Source organism: Rhagoletis pomonella, unplaced genomic scaffold, assembly GCF_013731165.1.
Source record: "Rhagoletis pomonella isolate Grant_MI unplaced genomic scaffold, Rhpom_1.0 Rhpom_scaffold_00008, whole genome shotgun sequence".
In the NCBI taxonomy this organism is placed as follows: Eukaryota; Metazoa; Arthropoda; class Insecta; order Diptera; family Tephritidae; genus Rhagoletis; species Rhagoletis pomonella.
In genome coordinates this window covers 45,505,063-45,525,155 of record NW_023458562.1, presented here as the reverse complement: position 1 = coordinate 45,525,155, position 20,093 = coordinate 45,505,063, and the positions used below count along the sequence as shown (strand labels likewise).

Here is a 20,093-nt window from a genome sequence, read left to right as displayed (position 1 = left end):
CGCTTTTCTGTACATTCTTGTTCATTTCATTGTATTCAATGCATGTAATAATCGCCATTAAAACAACCCAAAGAGTGCTGCTAAACCAAACGAAAATGTATTTTTACACTATATATGTACATACGCTCTTCAATTACTAAAACATGAGGCATGAAGACCATCAAGATATATATTGCCCACGTGTATGCCTATATGTTCATTAGGATGCCTAACCAAAGAAAGGCGCGGTTGGTTCTTAAAAATATTTTTTCCTAAAAAATCCCATCAGATGATAGGAAATTTAAGTTTAAAAGGTCTACATAAAAATGTTGGAATGTTTAGGTGTTTTCAAATCGGTCACTTAAACCTCAATAGTATTCCAAAATATTATGGCGAAAGACTTAAGACTGGTTTTCACTATATCAAAATGAATGGCATTTGTCCTCAAATAAGTGAAAACACATTGCCAAATTGGATTAAAATGTGTTATATCGATTGATTTCGATCGGGGTAGGTCTTTAGTCGTGTATATGGGCTGAAGATAAACTTGCGTTAAAATATGACAACAAATTTTGGCGTCAAAATATGACGGTAATTCTCTAGGGTGGGGTAACAACCCCTAAAAAAGGTGCGGAAAAGTCGGGAGGGGTACCAAACGACGCGTTTCGTCCCCCCTAATAACAATCCGGAGGGGGTGACATAATATTATTAACCATTTAAAAGTTATGAACAAAAAACTTTTGTTAAATTTCGTTGTTTTCTATGAGCAATTTCCACGTAAAAAATGCTCTAAATCACCAGTTTCCACTTTTAAAACACTACTAAAACGTTTCCGGTTATTATTTTATGCAAACCAAATCATTTATTCACTTTATTTTATATATTTCGTTAATAAAACAGAGTAAACAAACTTTGCGCCTGCTAAAATTATTATAACCTCAAATCGCTGGTATTGCCACTTTATTTCACATTTCATTTGCGCTATTATACTCAGTTTACACTATACACTATACACTTCTTCTTCTTCTTTTTACTTTCATCTAAATAAGATATTGTAACCAAAATATAATAGCAAATTTCGCTATACCATCGCGCGATTTTTTATTAAAAATTTTCATTATTTATCGAAGTATTGATTTTTATGGAAAGAGCGACGCAGGCGAAAATTTTTAATAAAAAATCGCGCGATTTTTTTATTAAAAATTTTCATTATTTATATATATATTAAACGAAAGAAGATACCGAAAAGCATTGAACAGTGCACACATCTCATAAGGAAAAGTGAATTATTACGAAATACTAATACAGTGGCAGCACTATAGCTATTTTGGAATCTCGCGTTTCGGCTCGCAAAGATTGTCAACTTCTTTTTAATAACAAAATAATCCATCTTAGGTTGATAGAACTATGTGTTTCTTTAATAAATAAGTTAAATTATATATTTTAATAGTGTTTAAAAAGTCAGAACAGGTGATTTAGTGAATCTTTGTCGGTGTAATTGCCCATAGAAAACAACGAAATTTAACAAAAGTTTTTTGTTCATAACTTTTAAATGGTTAATAATATTAGTTCCCCCCTCCAGATTGTTATTAGGGGGGCCGAAACGCGTCGTTTGGTACCCCTCCCGACTTTTCCGCACCTTTTTTAGGAGTTGTTACCCCACCCTAGAGAATTACCAATATGACATAGTGATAGCCAGTCTTTAGGGTTGTTTTCTCAAGTATCTTACACAAAAAATGTGTTTATATGGCAGATATGTTTTAGAAGCTACTTACTAATAATAAATTTTATAGTGATTCGCCCTAATGTACATCCATTGTATGTACATTCATGCATTCATGATTGTACCTAGGGTTTTGCACATAATACAATGGCAATGTGGTCCTTATTCTCATTTTTTTTATTGTGGAAACTTTCAAGTAGGTGCTTTCAATTATTGTTTCCTTTCAATGTGCATGTCCGCCCACGCTGCCGCGCTGCCCACCAGATCTACCACTTTCTCGGGAACAACTTTGATGGCATGACGTTGCAATTATTAAACTGATTGCAAAAAAAAAAATAACAAATACATACTACAAGAGCGGATGCTGCACATCGAGTAGAACGGCGGGCATTAAAGTATGTGCATAGCATGCCCCTGAATACATGTACAATCATAAAATCAAATAAAATTTTCAATGTTTGACGTCAAAACGGAATTAAAAAATTGACCAAACCCAAAAAATAAACCGAATCAGCGGCAGCGAATAAGAACAATTGATGACATTCGCTCGCGGCGTATTTCGTTGTTGCACTGCATATAATCATAATACACCCATACATACATACGTACATACAACTACACTAGCGAGCAAGCGAACAGAGGCAAACAAGTTAAATAACAACAGTAACTGCAAAAAGAGTAGAGCCCGACATGCGAGTATTTAGCAATAGCGTATGTTAAGAGCACGGAAAACGAATAACGAATAGCTGAAACTAAATCAAAAGAAAAAATAAAAAAATAAAAACAAAACCAACGCAGCCGCAACATATTCGTTGCGATACAGCATGACGTCATTTGCGGCCGGCTCTTAACTAAGTTAAAAGAAAATGTTAAAATATTGACTAATTAAATTCACACCTTTTGTATAGTACCAATATTACATATGTACATATATCTATTCACTTGACTTGAAAATATTCGCAATATTTCCAATTGTAGATTTTCTGTGAATTTCTTGTACCTAAATTTTTTTCTTTTACCTTGACAGGGTTTCAAAAGTTGTTTTTTATCGGACCACAAGTGTGGAGTATGTATTAAGTAAATTAAACATATTTTTTATGACGAATAATTAAAGATTTGCAAATATATTCGAACATCTACTCAATTTTCTATGATTTACTCCATATTAAAATTATCTAATACCGTCGATGTTAAAAAGTACCATGATATCTCAATACGATAACGAATTTATCACTTCAATCATACGTTTCTTTGCCCATCAAGCTCTTTTTCCTCCTTTTCCCTCCATGCCCCGCTCAATACAATTTAAACTCACGATTACCCCTCTTGATTATTTTTTACATTCCACTTTAGCCTGATTCTCACTTACCGTTTTGTTGCGTATTTTATCCGTGTCTGCTTTCTCTTTCACACCTTTTTCTCCTGTCAAGTGCGTGCGCTGGCTGCCGTGTAGTCTTCTTTTCTATCTTATTTTTGCTATTCTTTCGCTTCTGTTCTGCTCTCAAAACTCAACCCGTTCTTCAACCGAAAGGTGTAAAAAAAATATGATTTTTTATATTTTTTTGTTTTCTATTCAAATTTTTTTCATAAACTTGAGATTTTCACCACACACACACAAGTAAACACATTAAATTTAACAATTTTTGTCGTTTTTCCCGTCGTTGTCGTCAGCAACGTATTTATCTTAAGATACGGAATATTTTGCGCGGAACGACAGATTTTCTTGTGGATTGCCTTTTATTTTTGAAGGATGCAGTCACAGTTTTGCACAAATTAACACTGAATAGAATCAGAATATATTTGCATTTTCTATTAGCTATAAATTTGCCACAGGCGCGCCCAATTTTTTATTAAATAAATAGTATTTTCAATCATTAAATCAAATCCAATTGAAGAATTTAGCGTCTACCAGTGGAGCAATCGACAGCTACGTCCGAATACGCTCTCACAAACTAACTGAGCAACTAGAATGAAACGAGGAAACGATGCCGAACTGGGACAACAGCGGCGTCACTCAAAATGCCCTTGCGGGCAAATTCACTCAACTCAAAATCCAATCAAACGACCGCGGGAAGGCGGCCACAAGAGAATAAAGGGATTTTTTTTGGAAACTGAAACAAAAGGAAAATTGACTGGCTTGTGAAGCAAGATGAAAGAAAATGAAAGCAAGGCTTTATTTGAAAGGGAGATCTGATGAGTACCAGACTGCTCAAATGGTAGGAATAATACACATAATACACGTTAAACTATATCGTAATAGGCATATTTTAGACAAACTGCTCTGAAAACCTATTATTTAATTATTGGATATTTTAAATTCAAAATTCATGGCAACCCTTAGGACGCCGCTAGCACGCGCAATGGCACGTAATCTTTTTTAATAAAAATTTCCCTTTCTGCATTTCCAATTGGGAAATTTGTAACAAAAAAACATTAAAATTTGTGACGGAGCATACGCCCTACTAAATCAATGGTCTGTAATTAAAATGTTTATTAAAGTAACCACAAAGTCCGAATCTAGCAAAGGTCAAATGTTCATACATACAGGCATAGATATGTAAATGCAATCACGAAATTCCGGTGTCCTTAAATAGTTAAATACATAAAATGTTTTAACTTGTATATTTCTTCACTATTATGTCACGCCGCAAATTTGCAGCACTTTAATGCTTTGATAATCCAATAGCAGAAGTGGGCGTTAGCCGGTTTTAATCGCAATACAAATATGAAGTCTGCAATAACAAGAGCACAAAAAATCTAGCGATTGATGCTAATCGATTTTTAATTCCCGTTCTCGCCAATTTTCCTTCCAACTAATTTTCACTTTCTAATACCACGCACAGTTTTCTACCCACCAATTATAGCCTTTAGAAACTTCTAAATGCGCTAGTCTGTTGAATTTAAACCGTTCAAGTGATTTACACGATTTTAAAAGATCACCGCAATGTCTTAATTTTGTTAAATTAATTTTTGAAACCAAATTATTAAAGCCTTACGATTCTCGACGTTCGTTTTCTTTGAGCTCCTCCAGCGCAAACACTCAAGTCGAGGTTCGGTTCGTTCGATTCCGCTTTTGCTTCTGTTCTGATTCGCCAAAAATTTCCTACGTTTCCATTTTCCAGTTGTATTCGCGTCGATTTTCCGGAGCTATTTTTCACAGGTGCGAGTGAGTACGCGCTATATGCATATTGAGGGATTGTTGTGTTTACTCATTCTAATTAGAAATTTATTGAGAATGATGTCATTTTAAAATTTGCAGGAGAAATAATGGGAAATTTTTGTAAGGGTTGCAATACTATTAAAATAAAATGCCAGATATATATTTATAAAATCTTTCCTCCTAGAAATCAGTGTTGGCAAAATGTTAATCTGATTAACGATCAAAAATTAACGATTAAAATTAATTAATCGTAATCAACTTAGGGCCGTTTGCACCATGTCTAGTTAATTCTAACTCCCAGTTAAACATCTTTATCGACGTTATCGACACCCATCATATAACATGTGATCGATAAAGCAGTTAACGTGCTTAACTGAAGGATGTACCTCCAGTTAGCGTTAACTAGACATGGTGCAAACGGCCCTTAATGTTTCATGATTAAAATTAATTAACCGTAATCACTACAGACGATTGACCAAACCAAACACCAGTTATGGTTATTATTTTGTGTTTCACGTTTATAAAAAACCAAGGAATGAAACCGATTCAAAATAACGTTCCGGTTTGGGTTTCGGTTTTGCCAAGTGTTTCGGTTTCGGTTTTGGTTTCGTTCTTCAAAATTTATTTCGGTTTTGGTTTCGGTTTCGTTCCGGTTTCGGTTTTTCACAGAAATTTTATTGATATAATTTAAATCACAATGTCTTAAACGTTGAGGAAAGAAAATCGAAAATTACAGTTCACTGATAATATCAACACTAGGTTCTTTCCCTAACAATCCGGACCGGATTTTTAAATTTATTTGCATATAAAAACTGATCTTCTAACAAGGGCGCGGAGTGCTGTTTGGTCGTATTTAAAAAAATTGCCAATAAAACTGAAATGAAATTTGAAAAGTGTGGTAGAGAAATGAATTTTAATGACTGTACAACAACATTGTCAAATCATTTAAGAGCAGCGCATAAAATTACTATACGAAAACAAATTCCTCAAATTTGTTAATCGTTTGTCTCCACAATCTTCAGTTAATAATGAGGTAAGATAATCATAGGTATTTATTTTAAAAATTTCATGCAAGAAGTTTTTCAGCATGAGTTTATGTAAGTTTCTACAAACAGTTTTTGGTTCGAATTTGACCAATCCGTAAGGTACAACATTTTAAACACCGCTAAAAATGTTGCTGGTAGGATTCCAGTTAATATGCGACATTAGTCATGTGGATAGTCCCAATCCACTAGCTGTCTGGGCTACTCCCATATTTATCCATGCTTATAAAGTGGCACTTATATTTCTACCTATACCCGCCAATTCTGCTCCATCGGAAAGGCCACATTTTTCAAAAAGTTGTCCGTAATTACCAAATATCGATTCAAAAAATTTTTAGAATTTTTTTTTTGAAAATTTAAAAATTTTTAAATTATTTTTCAAAAATATAATTTTTAAAAACCCTCAACCAACATTGTCATGCTGTATAACTGGAACAATTTTCAAAATTTTTAAAAATCCTGTCTGTTTTTTTACCTAGCATTGAATTTCACTAAATTACAGATTATTCTAAAGACCACTAGTAAATCATGATATTTTTGGCGTATTCTGACTCTTATATTTATAGCTAATATATTAGTTAAATGCAGAATATACTTTATACATTTTATTTTTATTAAAAAAGTCGAACAAAGTCGACTTTTCTTCGTGGATCGGTCGACTGTACAGAGTCGATCGAAAAGTCGAAAGTCGACTTTCTAGTGAAGTCGAACAACCCTAATATGAACTTTGACACTTTATCCATTTTTACTCGGAGAAAATTTCGGGCTGTTTCGGGCAGGAAGAAGAATACACTTACGATCGAATACGCTCGAATTTTCGCTCTCTATTACCCATTTTGTTGAGTACAGGCATGATTTCTGGGCTATTTTGGGCACACGCGGGATCTCGCATTGCGTACGGGAAAGAAACTACTTAAATATAATTAATCGATTATCGATTCACAACAACAAAGTCATCAGCAGATTTTTGCGAAAAGTTACCTTGCCATACTTATTTACTACTTAACAAGAATTTTAGCAAAATGTTGCTGATTTTGGTTAAATAAATCATTTATTTCAAAGAAATTTTTATTTATTATTTTTGTAAATTTCTGGAAACCGATTGAAACCTGTGATTGAAATGGTTTCGGTATCGTTCCTTTTCAGGTCAAGATAACGGTTACGGTTTCGGTTTCGGTTTTGAAAAACGAAACGTTTTTAAACGGTTACGGTTTCGGTTTGGGTTTCGGTTTCATTCCTTGTAAAAAACACATAATTGGTCCATTCTTTTGCAACCGAGCTACAAAAGAAACACTCGCTTAAATGACGAAATACACGCAAAGCAACAACGCAAACTCGGCTATTTATCCGAGTTCAGCCAGGTCGGTTAAAAAATACGCGACCTGAAGTGTAGTGTTGTTAAGTCAAAAAATTGCTCTATTGTGAATTGTTACTGGGAAATTCGGCTTGAAAGCAAGACTTGACGTGTCTGAAAGGGGACTTAGGGACGGCAGTAAATTGGGAAATTTTACCAGCGAGCAACCCTGTTATCCTGTGAACAGCAAGGCCGTTTTGACATCAAGAAGAAGCATTTGCTGAAAGGGTACCAAACGCCGCGGTTGGTGTGATAGTTTTTATTTTAGTTTTTAAGTTTTAAAGAAATTAATGCCGGTGTCGGTATTTTATACTAAGGCACAGCATTAAAAACGGTAAGTTTAACAAATAGTTAATTGAAGTACATGTGCAGGTAAATTGTAAGTTCAGTAACTAGTTCCAGAGGCATCTACGGTGTTATATTAGCAACGCAACAACAAATCGCTTTACTACAAACCGAGTGCATTCACGAATAGAATAGCGCCAAATTAAAATCTTGCAACAGCCACCGGCGTTCGTCTCATACCTTCACAATCGGCTACCTCATCCAAAAGTATGGGTCGGAGTCCATCCCCATCACATCGGCGACGTGAAAAAGAGCGATCCGAGCGTAAAAAGCGGCGTGAACGACGTTCCCGTGAGCGAGAACGCCAGCGGGAACACGAATCGGGTGCTGGCAGTAGCAGCCGTGCATTGCGTCGACGTTCACATGACAGAGGCGGCGGTGGCGGAGGGGATCGCGACCGGAGCCGCAGCCGTGAGCGAGAAAGAAGCCGACGGCGTTCGAGGTGAATAGTAAAGTGTAGTGTATTAACCCCAAAACAGAAACGTCACAGAACTAAGTATACAACTTTTTTATAATTTTCTAGCATTATAAGATACGTACTTATATTTTTTTCATATTTCTAAAATTACGCGTATATTAATTTAATCAGTGTAATTCAGCCTCATTGCGTAAGTCGTAAATTAGGCTAAATTGTACGACTCGGCAACATTGTCTACTGACGTGCAGAAATAAGTAAATACGAAAATCGTCGAAAACTATGCAGTGCTGCCAAGTTTTTAAATTTTAATACGCCTGTCCAGTTGAAATTTTATTCAATGACATGCAATTTTCGATACGATTCGACTCTCGGAAAACGACTTGCATTCGACACGACTCGATTCTCGAATAACTAATTCGACACGATTGTCACAATGAGGCTGATTAAGAAATTTAGTGTACACGAGTACAACCCTGCGCGTTGACTTTTCCCTCGCTTTTGCTTTTACGGCATTTCGTGTCGCTTTTGACATTTCAATGCGATTGACATTACCACGTGAAGTGAAATAGCCGACGAATATATGGGCAAAATTATCGAATTTCATCATTAAATTTAATTGCACACTTTATAAAGTTATTTGACACTGATTTACTTCACCATTCGAGAGTCCGCACTAAACGCGTAAAGAAGAATATCCAGTACAACAGTGATAAATTGAAAACAATATAAACAAAATGGCATTGCGCGTGCAATTTGAGAACAACGATGACATTGGCGTTTTCAGCAAACTTACAAACGCATACTGTCTAGTGGCCATCGGTGGTTCCGAGGCCTTTTACAGTGTATATGAATCGGAATTGGCCGAAACAATACCAGTTGTACATGCCAGCATTGGTGGCTGCCGCATTCTTGGCCGTCTCACAGTAGGCAACCGCAATGGATTAATTGTACCACATTCCACCACCGATGTGGAGTTACAACATTTGCGTAATACGTTGCCGGATTCAGTGAAAATCCAACGTGTCGAAGAACGACTTTCCGCTCTAGGAAATGTAATCGCCTGCAATGACTATGTTGCATTAGTGCATCCCGATCTTGATAAAGAGACTGAAGAAATAATCGGTGATGTGCTTAAAGTGGAAGTGTTTCGCCAAACAATAGCCGAAAATCCTCTTGTGGGCTCATATGCAGTACTTAGTAATCAGGGTGGCATGGTGCATCCAAAAACCAGCATTCAAGATCAAGATGAATTATCGTCGTTACTGCAAGTGCCGCTTGTGGCGGGCACAGTCAATCGAGGTAGCGATGTACTAGCAGCTGGGATGGTGGTGAACGACTGGATATCATTTGTTGGCATGAGTTCCACTGCTACGGAGATGTCGGTGATTGAGAGTGTATTCAAATTGAATCAAGCACAACCAAGCACAGTTACAACCAAATTGCGTGCTACTCTCATTGAGGAGATGTCTTAAACGCTGCATGCTGCAAGTCTTCTATGAATGAAAACGAAATTAAATTGAAGACTTACGATTTTTTTTTGTAATAAAAATAAATAAAATTTAATGTTAATCCATAATACTAATTTTAAGTATTTTTTCTAATAAAAGGCAAAAAATAAGCAAAAATGACGACTAATGTAGTGACTAATACGCCCGAGGCATTCCCACCAAAATGCTCGTTCCCACGGCAGTCGGTTCTACGTAACCGGAACGTACCAGATTATTAACTGGCCAAGGACTGTCTTCATTACAATATTCTTCCCCGAAAACTTCGAGGAACTTGTGTACCATTACAACAACAAAAACACTAAAATGTATGGTTTCTTAACGTCTACTATGTTGGGAAACGTAATTGCAATAATATTTCTATTGTAGTTTTTTTTTTTGTTTTTATCTGCCAATTTAAGCACAGTCTTATTAATGTACTAATGTCAACACTATCCCGCCTTCGAAACTTTAATAGGTCCCGTTCTCGTGATCATCCATCTACCTCAGCCTCAACATCATCAGGACGACGGGGCCGCGCTGCTGAACGTCCCAAAATCACAGAAGCTGATTTGGAGGGTAAATCGGCTGAAGAGGTTGAAATGTTAAAAACAATGGGTTTCTGCACGTTCGACACCACTAAAAATAAGAAAGTCGAAGGAAACGATGTCGGAGAAGTGCATGTAATCTTAAAGCGCAAATATCGTCAATACATGAATCGCAAGGGTGGCTTCAATAGGCCGCTGGACTTTGTGGCATAGCGTGGTATCGTGGCGCATAAGACGTGTTTACATAGCCGTGCACTGCACACAATCAAATTGACGATATGTCGTTGTACACTTTTGTACTAAGTTTTTTATTATTACTATTTTTTTCTCAGTAGTGCGCCCGCTGCAGTGTTTGACACTCAAGGCTGCAGCGGCGCGCAGACAATCCTGCAATTTTATGCAATAGACCGGTTTACAAAATTCAATTTTCAAAATTTCCACCACATATACCTCATTAATATTTTAAATATTAAACCTTCTATATTAACTTCCTGTTTAAGTTTTGCCATAGTATGTAAGAGCCACAATCAATGTTATGAGTGTTAAGGGTTGAAATGCTGCTTGAAGTTTGGGAGTATAGAAAAAATCCAGAAGATTTTAATTTCTTGACTTCTATTTTCTTTGTTTTTGTACGAAGCAATATTTGTATAATTTTCCATTAAATCTATGCGATTTGTAGTTGCTATCCTCTAGTTCTTGCGTTCAAAAGTAGTAGAAAATTTAAAATTTCTTCAAGCAGCATTTTCACTCAGCGCACTTAAAACTCGTTAATTGAGAACTACGAGTTTACAATAGTTTTTTGAATATTTAAAGTAATTAAACGAAATAATTTTTATTTTTCTTGTTACAACAAAAGAAAACTGAATTTTTTAAAGCTAAAATGAATTAAGGCGAAAGTGCAACGCGAATGTTTTGCTACATAAATTGAGCATTGGAATTTTTCATGTGCACCAGTACTTGCTAAAAACAAAAAAAAAATAAGTTGGTGTGTCACGCTTTCCGTTTATTTCTAATTTAGCATCTCTCCTGAATTTTTGCACTTGATTCATTTTAGTTCTATAAAGAAAGTAAAAACCTTAACTCTGTAACGGCATTTTAAATGTTTACATTTTAACAAAATTTTTGTTATGAATTAACTGCACACGAAATTTCCATATTCACAACAATTACTTGAAGTATTTGAAAATCAGAACAATACAACAACATATTCCCCCAAATGCCCTTAAACACAAATATCCCAGCACGCATTAAAATGCATAACTCCCCACAGTATCCTCCACACACTGCAATAGTACATTTTGTATCAAAATATTTTTTATAAATAGAGAAACTATATTTACACAATTTACATAACATTCCCGAACCTTAATATCCTACCCAACATAAATAGCCTTTAACCCGAACCCCATACAATAACACCCATATTAACCCCCAAATAGACCCCATTACAATAGACCAAATATGCAATAGCCAGGGATTTTTTTTATAAATATTAAAAAACACAAAAAATTTATAATTGTTACAGTGGAATTATTCCATACATACCATACATTATTAAAAACAAACTAAAATGTATTTAAGCATTTTTATACAGGTTCATAATGTGTGACTTTTATTTGTATTTCAAAATACAAATTTTCAAACAGTTAATTCACACACAAGTGCCGTTAAAGCAAAAACTGAATAATAATAAGAAAACAACAGTTAATAATTTTGTAATAAATAACAGTATAGTTTTACAAATAACTGATGTAGGCAAGCGGAGACGTGAGTGAGAAAAGCAGAGCAAAAATTTCCTTTGAAATAGATGGGTATTTTTTCAACGCCAAGAATTTGCGGTCTTCTGTGGCGAAATATTTTATTTACAAAGAAGGTTCTTTAAGGCAGCCGGTATTTGAGAATAAAATAAAATAATCCCGATAATAAGGCAGCCACCGTAGCCGAAAGCAAAGAAATGTGTTTTTTTTTTAAGTTCCACCCTTCAGTAGGCGGTGGCGAACCTCCGATGCGAGGAAAAAGCTTCAGCCAAACGCTTGACAAGAAATGTGAGGGCCGAATATTTAGGAATAATAGCCCATTTGTTTAAATAAATTAAATTCTGTAGTGTGAAGTGAAAAGAAAATTGGGAACAAAAATTAGGCGGGCTAAAAATCATAAATCAACAAAAAATAAAAAAAGCTATCGGAAAGTTTTAAAACATACATACACTGCCGGAACAATGTATTGGCACAGCAAATTGTTCACAATATATGCAATAATTTTTATTCTAATATTTTTCCGGAAATTTTGTATAAAAATATGGTTCATTGTACAACAAAAAACATAAAAATATAATTCTTAAGCTTGTGCAAAACTCGCGAAAGTTCAGCAAATTTTCATGCAAATTTTAAATTTTCTATAATTTTTTTATTAAGTAGTTTTGCAGGTGATTAAATTCTAGTAAAAAAATGCAAGTTCGCAGTTAGTTAAAAATTGCATTAATTTTTGAGAATTGTTTTTTTTTGTTGCAGTTTTTCGATATAAAGTATTTTTCGAAAAAAAAAATGTTTGTATGGAAGAGACTGCGTGAAAAAAAGTGCCAAAAATCAACGGTAATTCCTAGCTACATAAAACTTTATTATAATAAAATTGATTGGGCTACAAATTTGCATACTCAAAAAAAATTCTAAAAAATCTGATTAAACAGTTAAAAAATGCTGAATTTTTGCGAGTTTTTCTCAAAGCTTAGGAATTATATTTTTATTTTTTTTTTGGTGTAGCAAACACCACATTTTTATACAAAATTGGCGTAAAAATATTAGAATAAAAATTGTTGCATATATTGTGAAAAATTTGCTATGCCTATACGTTGTTCCGGCAGTGTACATACGCGTCGAAGAAAATAATAGCAGACAAATTGAACGGATTACGCTAGCACGAAATAGCTCATTTTTTAACTTAGTCTCTGCAAAAGCTCGATTTTTTTTACAGAATAATGAATGTTTTCATTACAATACAAAAACTCAACTGTTAATACGGCACATACTTTTTTATACTAATCTACATTCATGTATACAATATTGATGCAACCATAAATAAATACATACATACATACATAAATGTATAATTATACTACCACAAATCGCAATAGTTGAGATTTGGCATAAAACTGATAACCATTTGGCTGATACACACACCCCCACATACATACATATAACTTAGCTATAGTTAAACAAAATTGCAGGGATTTTTTAATTTTTAATCTTTACTCTTACTTTTGATATTAATACAATATTATATTTTAATAAAAAATAATGTTAAACAAGATTTGTTACATCTATGCATTTTACTTTGATTCCTCGTTTCACTTTCTTTTTTTGTGTAAAATATGCAACTTTATGCGCTTTATGTCTTTTCGGCAATATTTGATTTAAAAATATTAAATTATTAATTATAAAAGGAAACTTATGTTTAAGAAATTTTGTTTATTTTAGTTTATTTATGTCCAAATGATACAATTAAACAACAAATGAATTGTAATTAAAAATTGTAAATAAAAAGCGCCAAAAATCAGGAGAAAACAAAACTCAAATAAAAAACAAATGCAAAAATTTAAAATAGGCTGATTGGATTGCCTTTTTTTGTGTTATTTTTTAGGATATCCCATAAGAGCGCGGTTATCCACGAACGTGTACGTAGCGTAGAAGTAGTCCGTAGAAACATATCAAGTTTGCTGTTGATAGAGAGAGAGGGAAGCAACGTCTACGTCACGGTCATGCGGTGGTGAGTTTTTGTTAACATCCAGATCACATAGGATAGATCTTGTGTCAGCTGACACATTCTCTGTTTTTACGTCCGTGGGTAACTGCGCTTTAAGTCTGGTATATATACGACAGAAATGGGCAATGCCAACACCATGTGGAAACATTACAAATGGAAAATGGATAGGATTAGCACCTTCCTGAAACCAGTGAAAGAGGCGGATCTTGGACAACAACAACAAAACGGATACCCCCTGTCACCAGCTGCCCGGCAGGATGTCAACATGAAATAGGTGCGCTCCTCCGAGGTGAAAACCGAATGGTAGTTGGTGTCTTCATTTAGCCTGTCTGATGGTCGTAGGTGAATCCACTTGGCTGAGCAGATAGATAGTGTTCTCGATCAATAAACCTGCTGACTTTGCTTCCGCGGAACACCGAACCTACGTCAACTTAAACAATGCTGATTGGACAAGCTTCGAAGAGGTTACTGAAAGCACCTTGTCTGCCCCTCCCACACCAACCGACGTTCAAGTCGGTGAGCGTAAGTTCCACAGATGTGCCCAAAGAATGCCCAGCTTGCGGAAAGTCACCGCACGACTCGCGACACTTCTTCGCATGCGCCCTAAACCTCACTCAAGTAACGCCCCTGTTCTGTGTTCACACTTCCTGGGTCTCCCGTTAGTTGAGTAGGGTTAAGTGAGCCGCTATAACAAATCTATCTCCGTGCAAAAGTTATGGAAGGGTTTCGCACCTCAGCCTGAATAAGCCTCTGCCTTTCGCCGACTACCAACACAGATTCATCGCACATCACAACATTGAACACGATTACTGCACAGTTAAGCAATGATCGAAACCAACGTCGCTCTTGTCGTAGTTGACCTTTCGGGGCCCTTTCAGGCCATCCGGACGGAGCGATGGATCCTCAATTATATGTGCGGTCGAATTTCATAACGCTAATGGCGATCTTCTTTAAACTAAGCGTTTTCTGCCCGACGCTGTTTAATCTTTACATGGCCAAACTCGCTCCATCGCCAGCTTTAGTTGCTTTTGTGACTTATGCACGTCTACGATTCCATCAAAACATCGATAGGCTTTGCGGGGTTACTGGATATCCTTCGGACCTTGCTAGATTCTTCATGCATGTAGGCATGCTTTCGTCCGACTGTATGATGCATTGTTCTTTAATCGTTGTCGCCAATCTCACTTAACGGTAGGCCCATGAAGGGTGCCACTCCGATGGGTTTGACCAGAGAGTGAGGAGTTGTGTGGGCAAATGAGGAGGTATTTTGTGCCATGCGGAAACTCTCCACATGCCGAACATGCATTAACAACGTCCGTAAAAACTCTTGGGAATTTGTATGCTGTTACAGCAACAAAAAAATGTTGAAAAGTGCTTCTGATAGCAGGCGTCGGACGCAATCTATCTCTTGTCATTCCAGCTTCACAATGTCAAAGACGGAGGCACGCTACCATGTTTCGGGTCCATTATTGGAAGTGTGGTAATTGATACCTTCGTTGTTCACTCTAGCGTCAAAGTCGCTCGCTAGGGCGCTCTATAAGTTCATAGAAGTAATACATACATATACATGTGCATCACCGAAAAATTAAATATGTATCCATGTGTGTATTAAAAAAGAAACCTTTATTTAATTTAGTGCTAAAGAAAATTAATAAAAAGAAAATTTTTTAATTAAATTATGTAGTTGTACATTGTTAGCAAAGCATATTTATAACTATATGTATAACCATAATACAGTCGAAACTTACTAACTCGAACCACAACTTTGTCGCAGTTCGAGTCAAGTAAAAAAAATACTTAGTTTTCGAAAATATATAATTTCATATTTATTTTAAAATATTTAAGAATAATATAATGTTAATCATACTTTTTTAACCGAAAAACATATGTACATATGCTTGTTTTTAGATATAATTACTTGTAATGCACAATGAAAGGTGATGATTTTGTAAAATATTTCTTAAGCTCAAAATATTTATCTGCTTCAAATACCCAACAGTACGAACAATTAAAAATGCAAGTAGATAAAAAGTGTAGCATGCCTACCCACAATAATTGTGGTAGCAGCGTACTTAAAAATTAGTGAACAGTCAGTTATGTATGTAGATTTCCTTTACTACACAGCAAATAGTTTTCGGTCTAAATAGAATATCTTCCATATTTCTTTATATTTAAATTAAATTAGTAAATATTTCGTAATATGTATGCTAATTTTTTTTCATTATTTGATTATTTATTAGGCATGTAGTTGCTTCAACGCCTCCTACTTCGCTTCACTTTGTTAGTCATTTTTGTTAGCATACGCTTCAACCATTAAACAAACTTTTTATAAAACTTGTCGCTTGTCTTAAGCATTTTGAATGTTTTTTCTTCGTACATACATACATATGTATTCTATATTCCATCTAAATAAGGCAAATTTTATTTTATTTAATTTTTCGCATAGTTTAATGTATTATGTGTCTATAAATGAAACTTGAAAGTTGTTCGAGCAAATGAATGTTGGTGTAAAATTTATTTTTTAAATTAGTCAATAATATTTAAGTTGAAATGTTCAGAAACGATATTTGTGCGTTATATTAGCAATAATAGGCAATTAGTTCAAATTTGACAATTCAAGTACAAAGTGTATAACACACGCTGGGGAATATACAATTGCGTAGATGCACACGCACATAGCTTAGCTTTAATGCAATTATGCTTTACATTTTCATTGTAAACAATATCTCTGGGTTGTGTCAAGTTTTGTTTATACAAAACTTGATTTACGACATGGTCTGACTGAAATGGCCGTTTGGTTTGCAAAAATACCTACAAATGTAACTATTTCTAACTATAAACATTTCATCTGCCAAACAATTCGCTTTCACACCCCAACCAATATCGCCTTTGCTAGCAACTCAGTTACACAAAACGAAAAAGTTAAATTCTGTCATTAAAAAGTATAAACAAAAGAAATAGGCCTGCGATATGCGCAATTTAAGCTCCGTACGTACGCTAACTAAAGTTGATGTATGTTAATAACTATGCATATTTAATAAGCATTCTTGATTTTCATTCTAATTCACTGCTTATCTTCAAGCTCTTAATCGGCCTTTCGTGGCTTGCGTTTGCGCACTTCAACCGGACTAGTGTTTTTCGAATCCTTCTCCTCTTTCTCAATCGTTGTTTGTTCCTGTGCACCACCATCACCAGCCGACTTCTTGGCGTCCTTCTCACTTTCCGGCTCATCCGATTCGCTGGCGTTTGAATTCTTTTCACCCTCTGAAGTACCATCATCTTCATCCTCAGCACCGCCATTCTCATTTTCTTGCTCATCATCATCGTCCTCGTCGTCTTCATCGTCATCGCCCTGTTCATCAATCAAATCATTTTCGTCCTCAATCTCATCAGCAGCTAAATCTTCGATAGCATCTGAACCAGCAGATTTGCCTTTGGATTCAGAGAAGCTTTGACGTTGTGATTTCTTTGGTGGATACAAAAAGTCGACCACACAAACTAGTAATAAGCCCAAGGCAGCACCGACAAATATTGTGCCAATGGCAAACAACGCATACGATCCCCAAGTTGGTAGGCCGTATTCTTCCTGTAGACGTACATTGAAGTCCTATAAAACGTGAAAGATGAGCGAATTAGAGGGTGATAATAAAGATGCGACAAAAAAAGTTCCGGGAAAACTCAAAAGTTTTCTCAACTACCAGTTGGGAAGAATTGGTTATTTGTTAAAGGTTTTTTCCGAGTCTATAAACAGCCAGAGTCCATACATCATACTCACCTTAAGGGTATGCGACAACTTGAAGAAATATGACAGTATGGACATGTGAATAGTGTCAGGTTTTTTCCAGGCCGAGATCGGCTCAATTTTGTTCCATTGTTTTTGTTTCAAGAACAACATTAATGCGTCGCCATCGCGCGAGCCACGATATTGACGGAATTCACCTTCTTTAACACTTTAAATAATATAAAATAAAAGAAAACAATAAAAAAAATATATTGCAACTACAGTGTGGCTACTTACTGATAGATTGTTGGTAGCGCAGTAACGAAGAAACGCCCACTAAGCGATGGTGATGTGGTTACATCGATTTTGGCTACACTTACATGCAGCTCCTTTGCGGTTTTAGCGAAACGTTCCCAAGTGGGCGCGAGATTTTTACAAGCGGGACACCAGGGGGCAAAGCTAAAGGGAAGAATTCAATTATTGTGTGTTGGTGTTGGTTGATTTTTCCGACCAATTTTTGAATTATTATTTTTTTTTAGCACATTTACATTTTATTTTATAATAATATAACAGCAAATTTTGCTCATTACTTATACATATTTTTGTACACCTGCGCGTACTATCCGCAGATCAATTTACAAATTACCCACATGTTAGTAGAAGTGACGTGGTAATTGGATGTAATAATCATGAATTATATATGTTTGTACCTATTGAACATATATTAGATACTCACGATTATTTATCAAAAATATCAATGTTATTTGTTTGGCTTAGTTTAATGGCCTTGACTCGGTTAAATTTTTTTTGTTTACCGGCTGTCAAGTGATAAATGCAGCCGGCATTAAATATAGAAATGTATCCATATACTGTTACTCCCAAAATTGAGCGTACGGATCTTTTTTGTTAATATTCGCAATGTTTTACTCGCTAAACATATTTTGTTAATTTTATATTTAAATCCAAGAATGATACTCAGCCCATGTTGAATATCGTCATCATCAGTAAAAGTGACGATACAGCCATCGTCAGCCATGTTACTGATGCGCTGACGATCGTCGACGATGATGACGATATTCAGCATAAGGCCGACTGTGTACAAAAATTAAGAAAAATCAGCAACGTTTCATGAAAATCGAGTACTTTTTAATACCGATTTCTAAAAAGAATTCAGTTATGCAGTTTTATAGCCAATTAAATTTTAGTATAATAACGTGCAAATTTCAAATCTCTAAAAAATCGCGTTGATTTTTGAATTTTTTTTTTTTGCTGATTGTCCTAAGCATAGTTGGGGATTTTGCTGAAATTTTGCAGACTTCTCTTAATTTTTGTACACAGCATCATTCTTGGATTTAAATTGGATTTGCTAAAACATAAGCCATATTTTAAAACAAAATTAAATTTAAAACATTGCGAATATTAACACAAAAAAAAGAGCTGTACGCCCAATTTTGGGAGTAACAGTAGTGCATATATGCATACATCTATGGGTGGTTAGATACATACACATGTATGTAAGTACAAAGGCAAAATTCGCAACATCTGCTACCCTAACCGCGGGGTCGTTCCCACTGCTACTGTTTGAATACTAAATGCATTTTTATGCAGGGGGCCTATGCTTTTTTTTGCATATGTGCATACTTACAATTCAACCATCCATTCTCCGTGGAGCATTGACTGCCAATTGTCCTCATTTAACTCTACCAATGGATCTGAATATGTTAACAAATCTTCATCTATATCCAATTCGTCCACATGTGCCATCAATGTCGTAAATGCGGTAAACGTCGAAAATATAACCAAATATATTGAGAGTGCATTCAAACAACCCCGTGCTAGGCTAGACTTGGAACGTGTACATAACTCCATTGCGGTTCAGTTTTTGCTTTTTGGCTGCCGACAATTATTTTCTTCTTTTGTATTTTCTTCCTTTGTTTGTAGAAAACTACAATAAATATATTGTCCACTGTGGAAAAGTTACTCTTTAAGTTATTTTCTTTAGCCTTTTCATACAAATATCCAAGTTTGATTAAACTTTGGTAAAATATTAAAAATCTGTGAAAAAATCTCCGTCTATTTGAGCAGAGAAATGACGAATGTGGATTTTCTGTCGTTTTTTTTCTTTGTGTTCTTTGCTGGAATTCAAAACCAGTGTTGTATAGCAATTTTTGACAATTGTATATCGATGACTATTCGATTAAGTGTTGTGAAGTTGGCAGCAATCAACAACTTTCAAATTTGCTCAAGTTATGAAGAAAAAAAAAAATACTGTATCTCAGGGCGCTGTTACGCAGACGATCATATGATTCACGGCACTTTTTCGCATTTTTTCCATTCTTACTCTCTTTGACCAACATGCTGTTGCAGAGGGTCAAATGACCGGCGTATTTCTTTGGCTCAGTTGCATTTCTTTGGTATATTTTTTTACTACTTTTTACATTTGTGTTATGAAATTACGAAAAAAAAGAATTATGTGTATAAAAGCATGTAAAACCCAAACAAAACAAGAGTTTCTAGCATTAAGCTTATTCTATATATGTAGTACTTTGTATACATCTG

General features: G+C 35.2%; 4 protein-coding genes across 13 annotated transcripts in view; 2 read left to right on the top strand and 2 right to left on the bottom strand.

The window, feature by feature from the left end:
* LOC118744952 (protein hu-li tai shao) overlaps window positions 1-4,855 on the bottom strand; it is a 93,192-nt gene extending 88,337 nt beyond the window's left edge. For 2 of the 9 annotated variants that reach the window (XM_036478406.1, XM_036478408.1), the window contains exon 1: window positions 4,699-4,855. The gene's annotated coding sequence lies outside the window, so the exon portion shown is untranslated. Of the gene's footprint in view, window positions 1-3,071; window positions 3,482-3,611; window positions 3,814-4,557 lie in introns of those variants that run through there. The other 7 variants (XM_036478400.1, XM_036478405.1, XM_036478401.1 and 4 more) reach the window with 7 other exon arrangements.
* Window positions 4,856-7,456: 2,601 nt separating this feature from the next.
* Window positions 7,457-11,615, top strand: LOC118744951 (U4/U6.U5 small nuclear ribonucleoprotein 27 kDa protein). 2 transcript variants are annotated; one of them, XM_036478398.1, is made up of 3 exons: window positions 7,457-7,593; window positions 7,649-8,046; window positions 9,985-11,615. In XM_036478398.1, the coding sequence occupies exons 2-3, from the start codon at window positions 7,814-7,816 to the stop codon at window positions 10,265-10,267; spliced, it is 516 nt and encodes a 171-aa protein (XP_036334291.1). In that variant the 5' UTR covers window positions 7,457-7,593; window positions 7,649-7,813; the 3' UTR covers window positions 10,268-11,615. The 2 variants fall into 2 exon arrangements, with proteins under 2 accessions (XP_036334291.1, XP_036334292.1); XM_036478399.1 differs by having other exon boundaries at window positions 7,458-7,593; window positions 7,656-8,046.
* On the top strand, window positions 8,409-9,768 carry LOC118744950 (eukaryotic translation initiation factor 6). The gene has a single exon (XM_036478396.1). The coding sequence runs from the start codon at window positions 8,757-8,759 to the stop codon at window positions 9,492-9,494; it is 738 nt and encodes a 245-aa protein (XP_036334289.1). The 5' UTR covers window positions 8,409-8,756; the 3' UTR covers window positions 9,495-9,768.
* A 3,804-nt stretch (window positions 11,616-15,419) lies between the features above and the next one.
* LOC118744949 (thioredoxin-related transmembrane protein 1) lies at window positions 15,420-19,669 on the bottom strand. Its single transcript, XM_036478395.1, has 4 exons — window positions 19,180-19,669; window positions 17,832-17,993; window positions 17,589-17,763; window positions 15,420-17,420 (listed from the first exon to the last, which is right to left on the bottom strand). Exons 1-4 carry the CDS (start codon window positions 19,401-19,403, stop codon window positions 16,899-16,901), a joined length of 1,083 nt encoding a protein of 360 aa, XP_036334288.1. The 5' UTR covers window positions 19,404-19,669; the 3' UTR covers window positions 15,420-16,898.
* Between the last annotated feature and the right edge of the window lie 424 nt (window positions 19,670-20,093).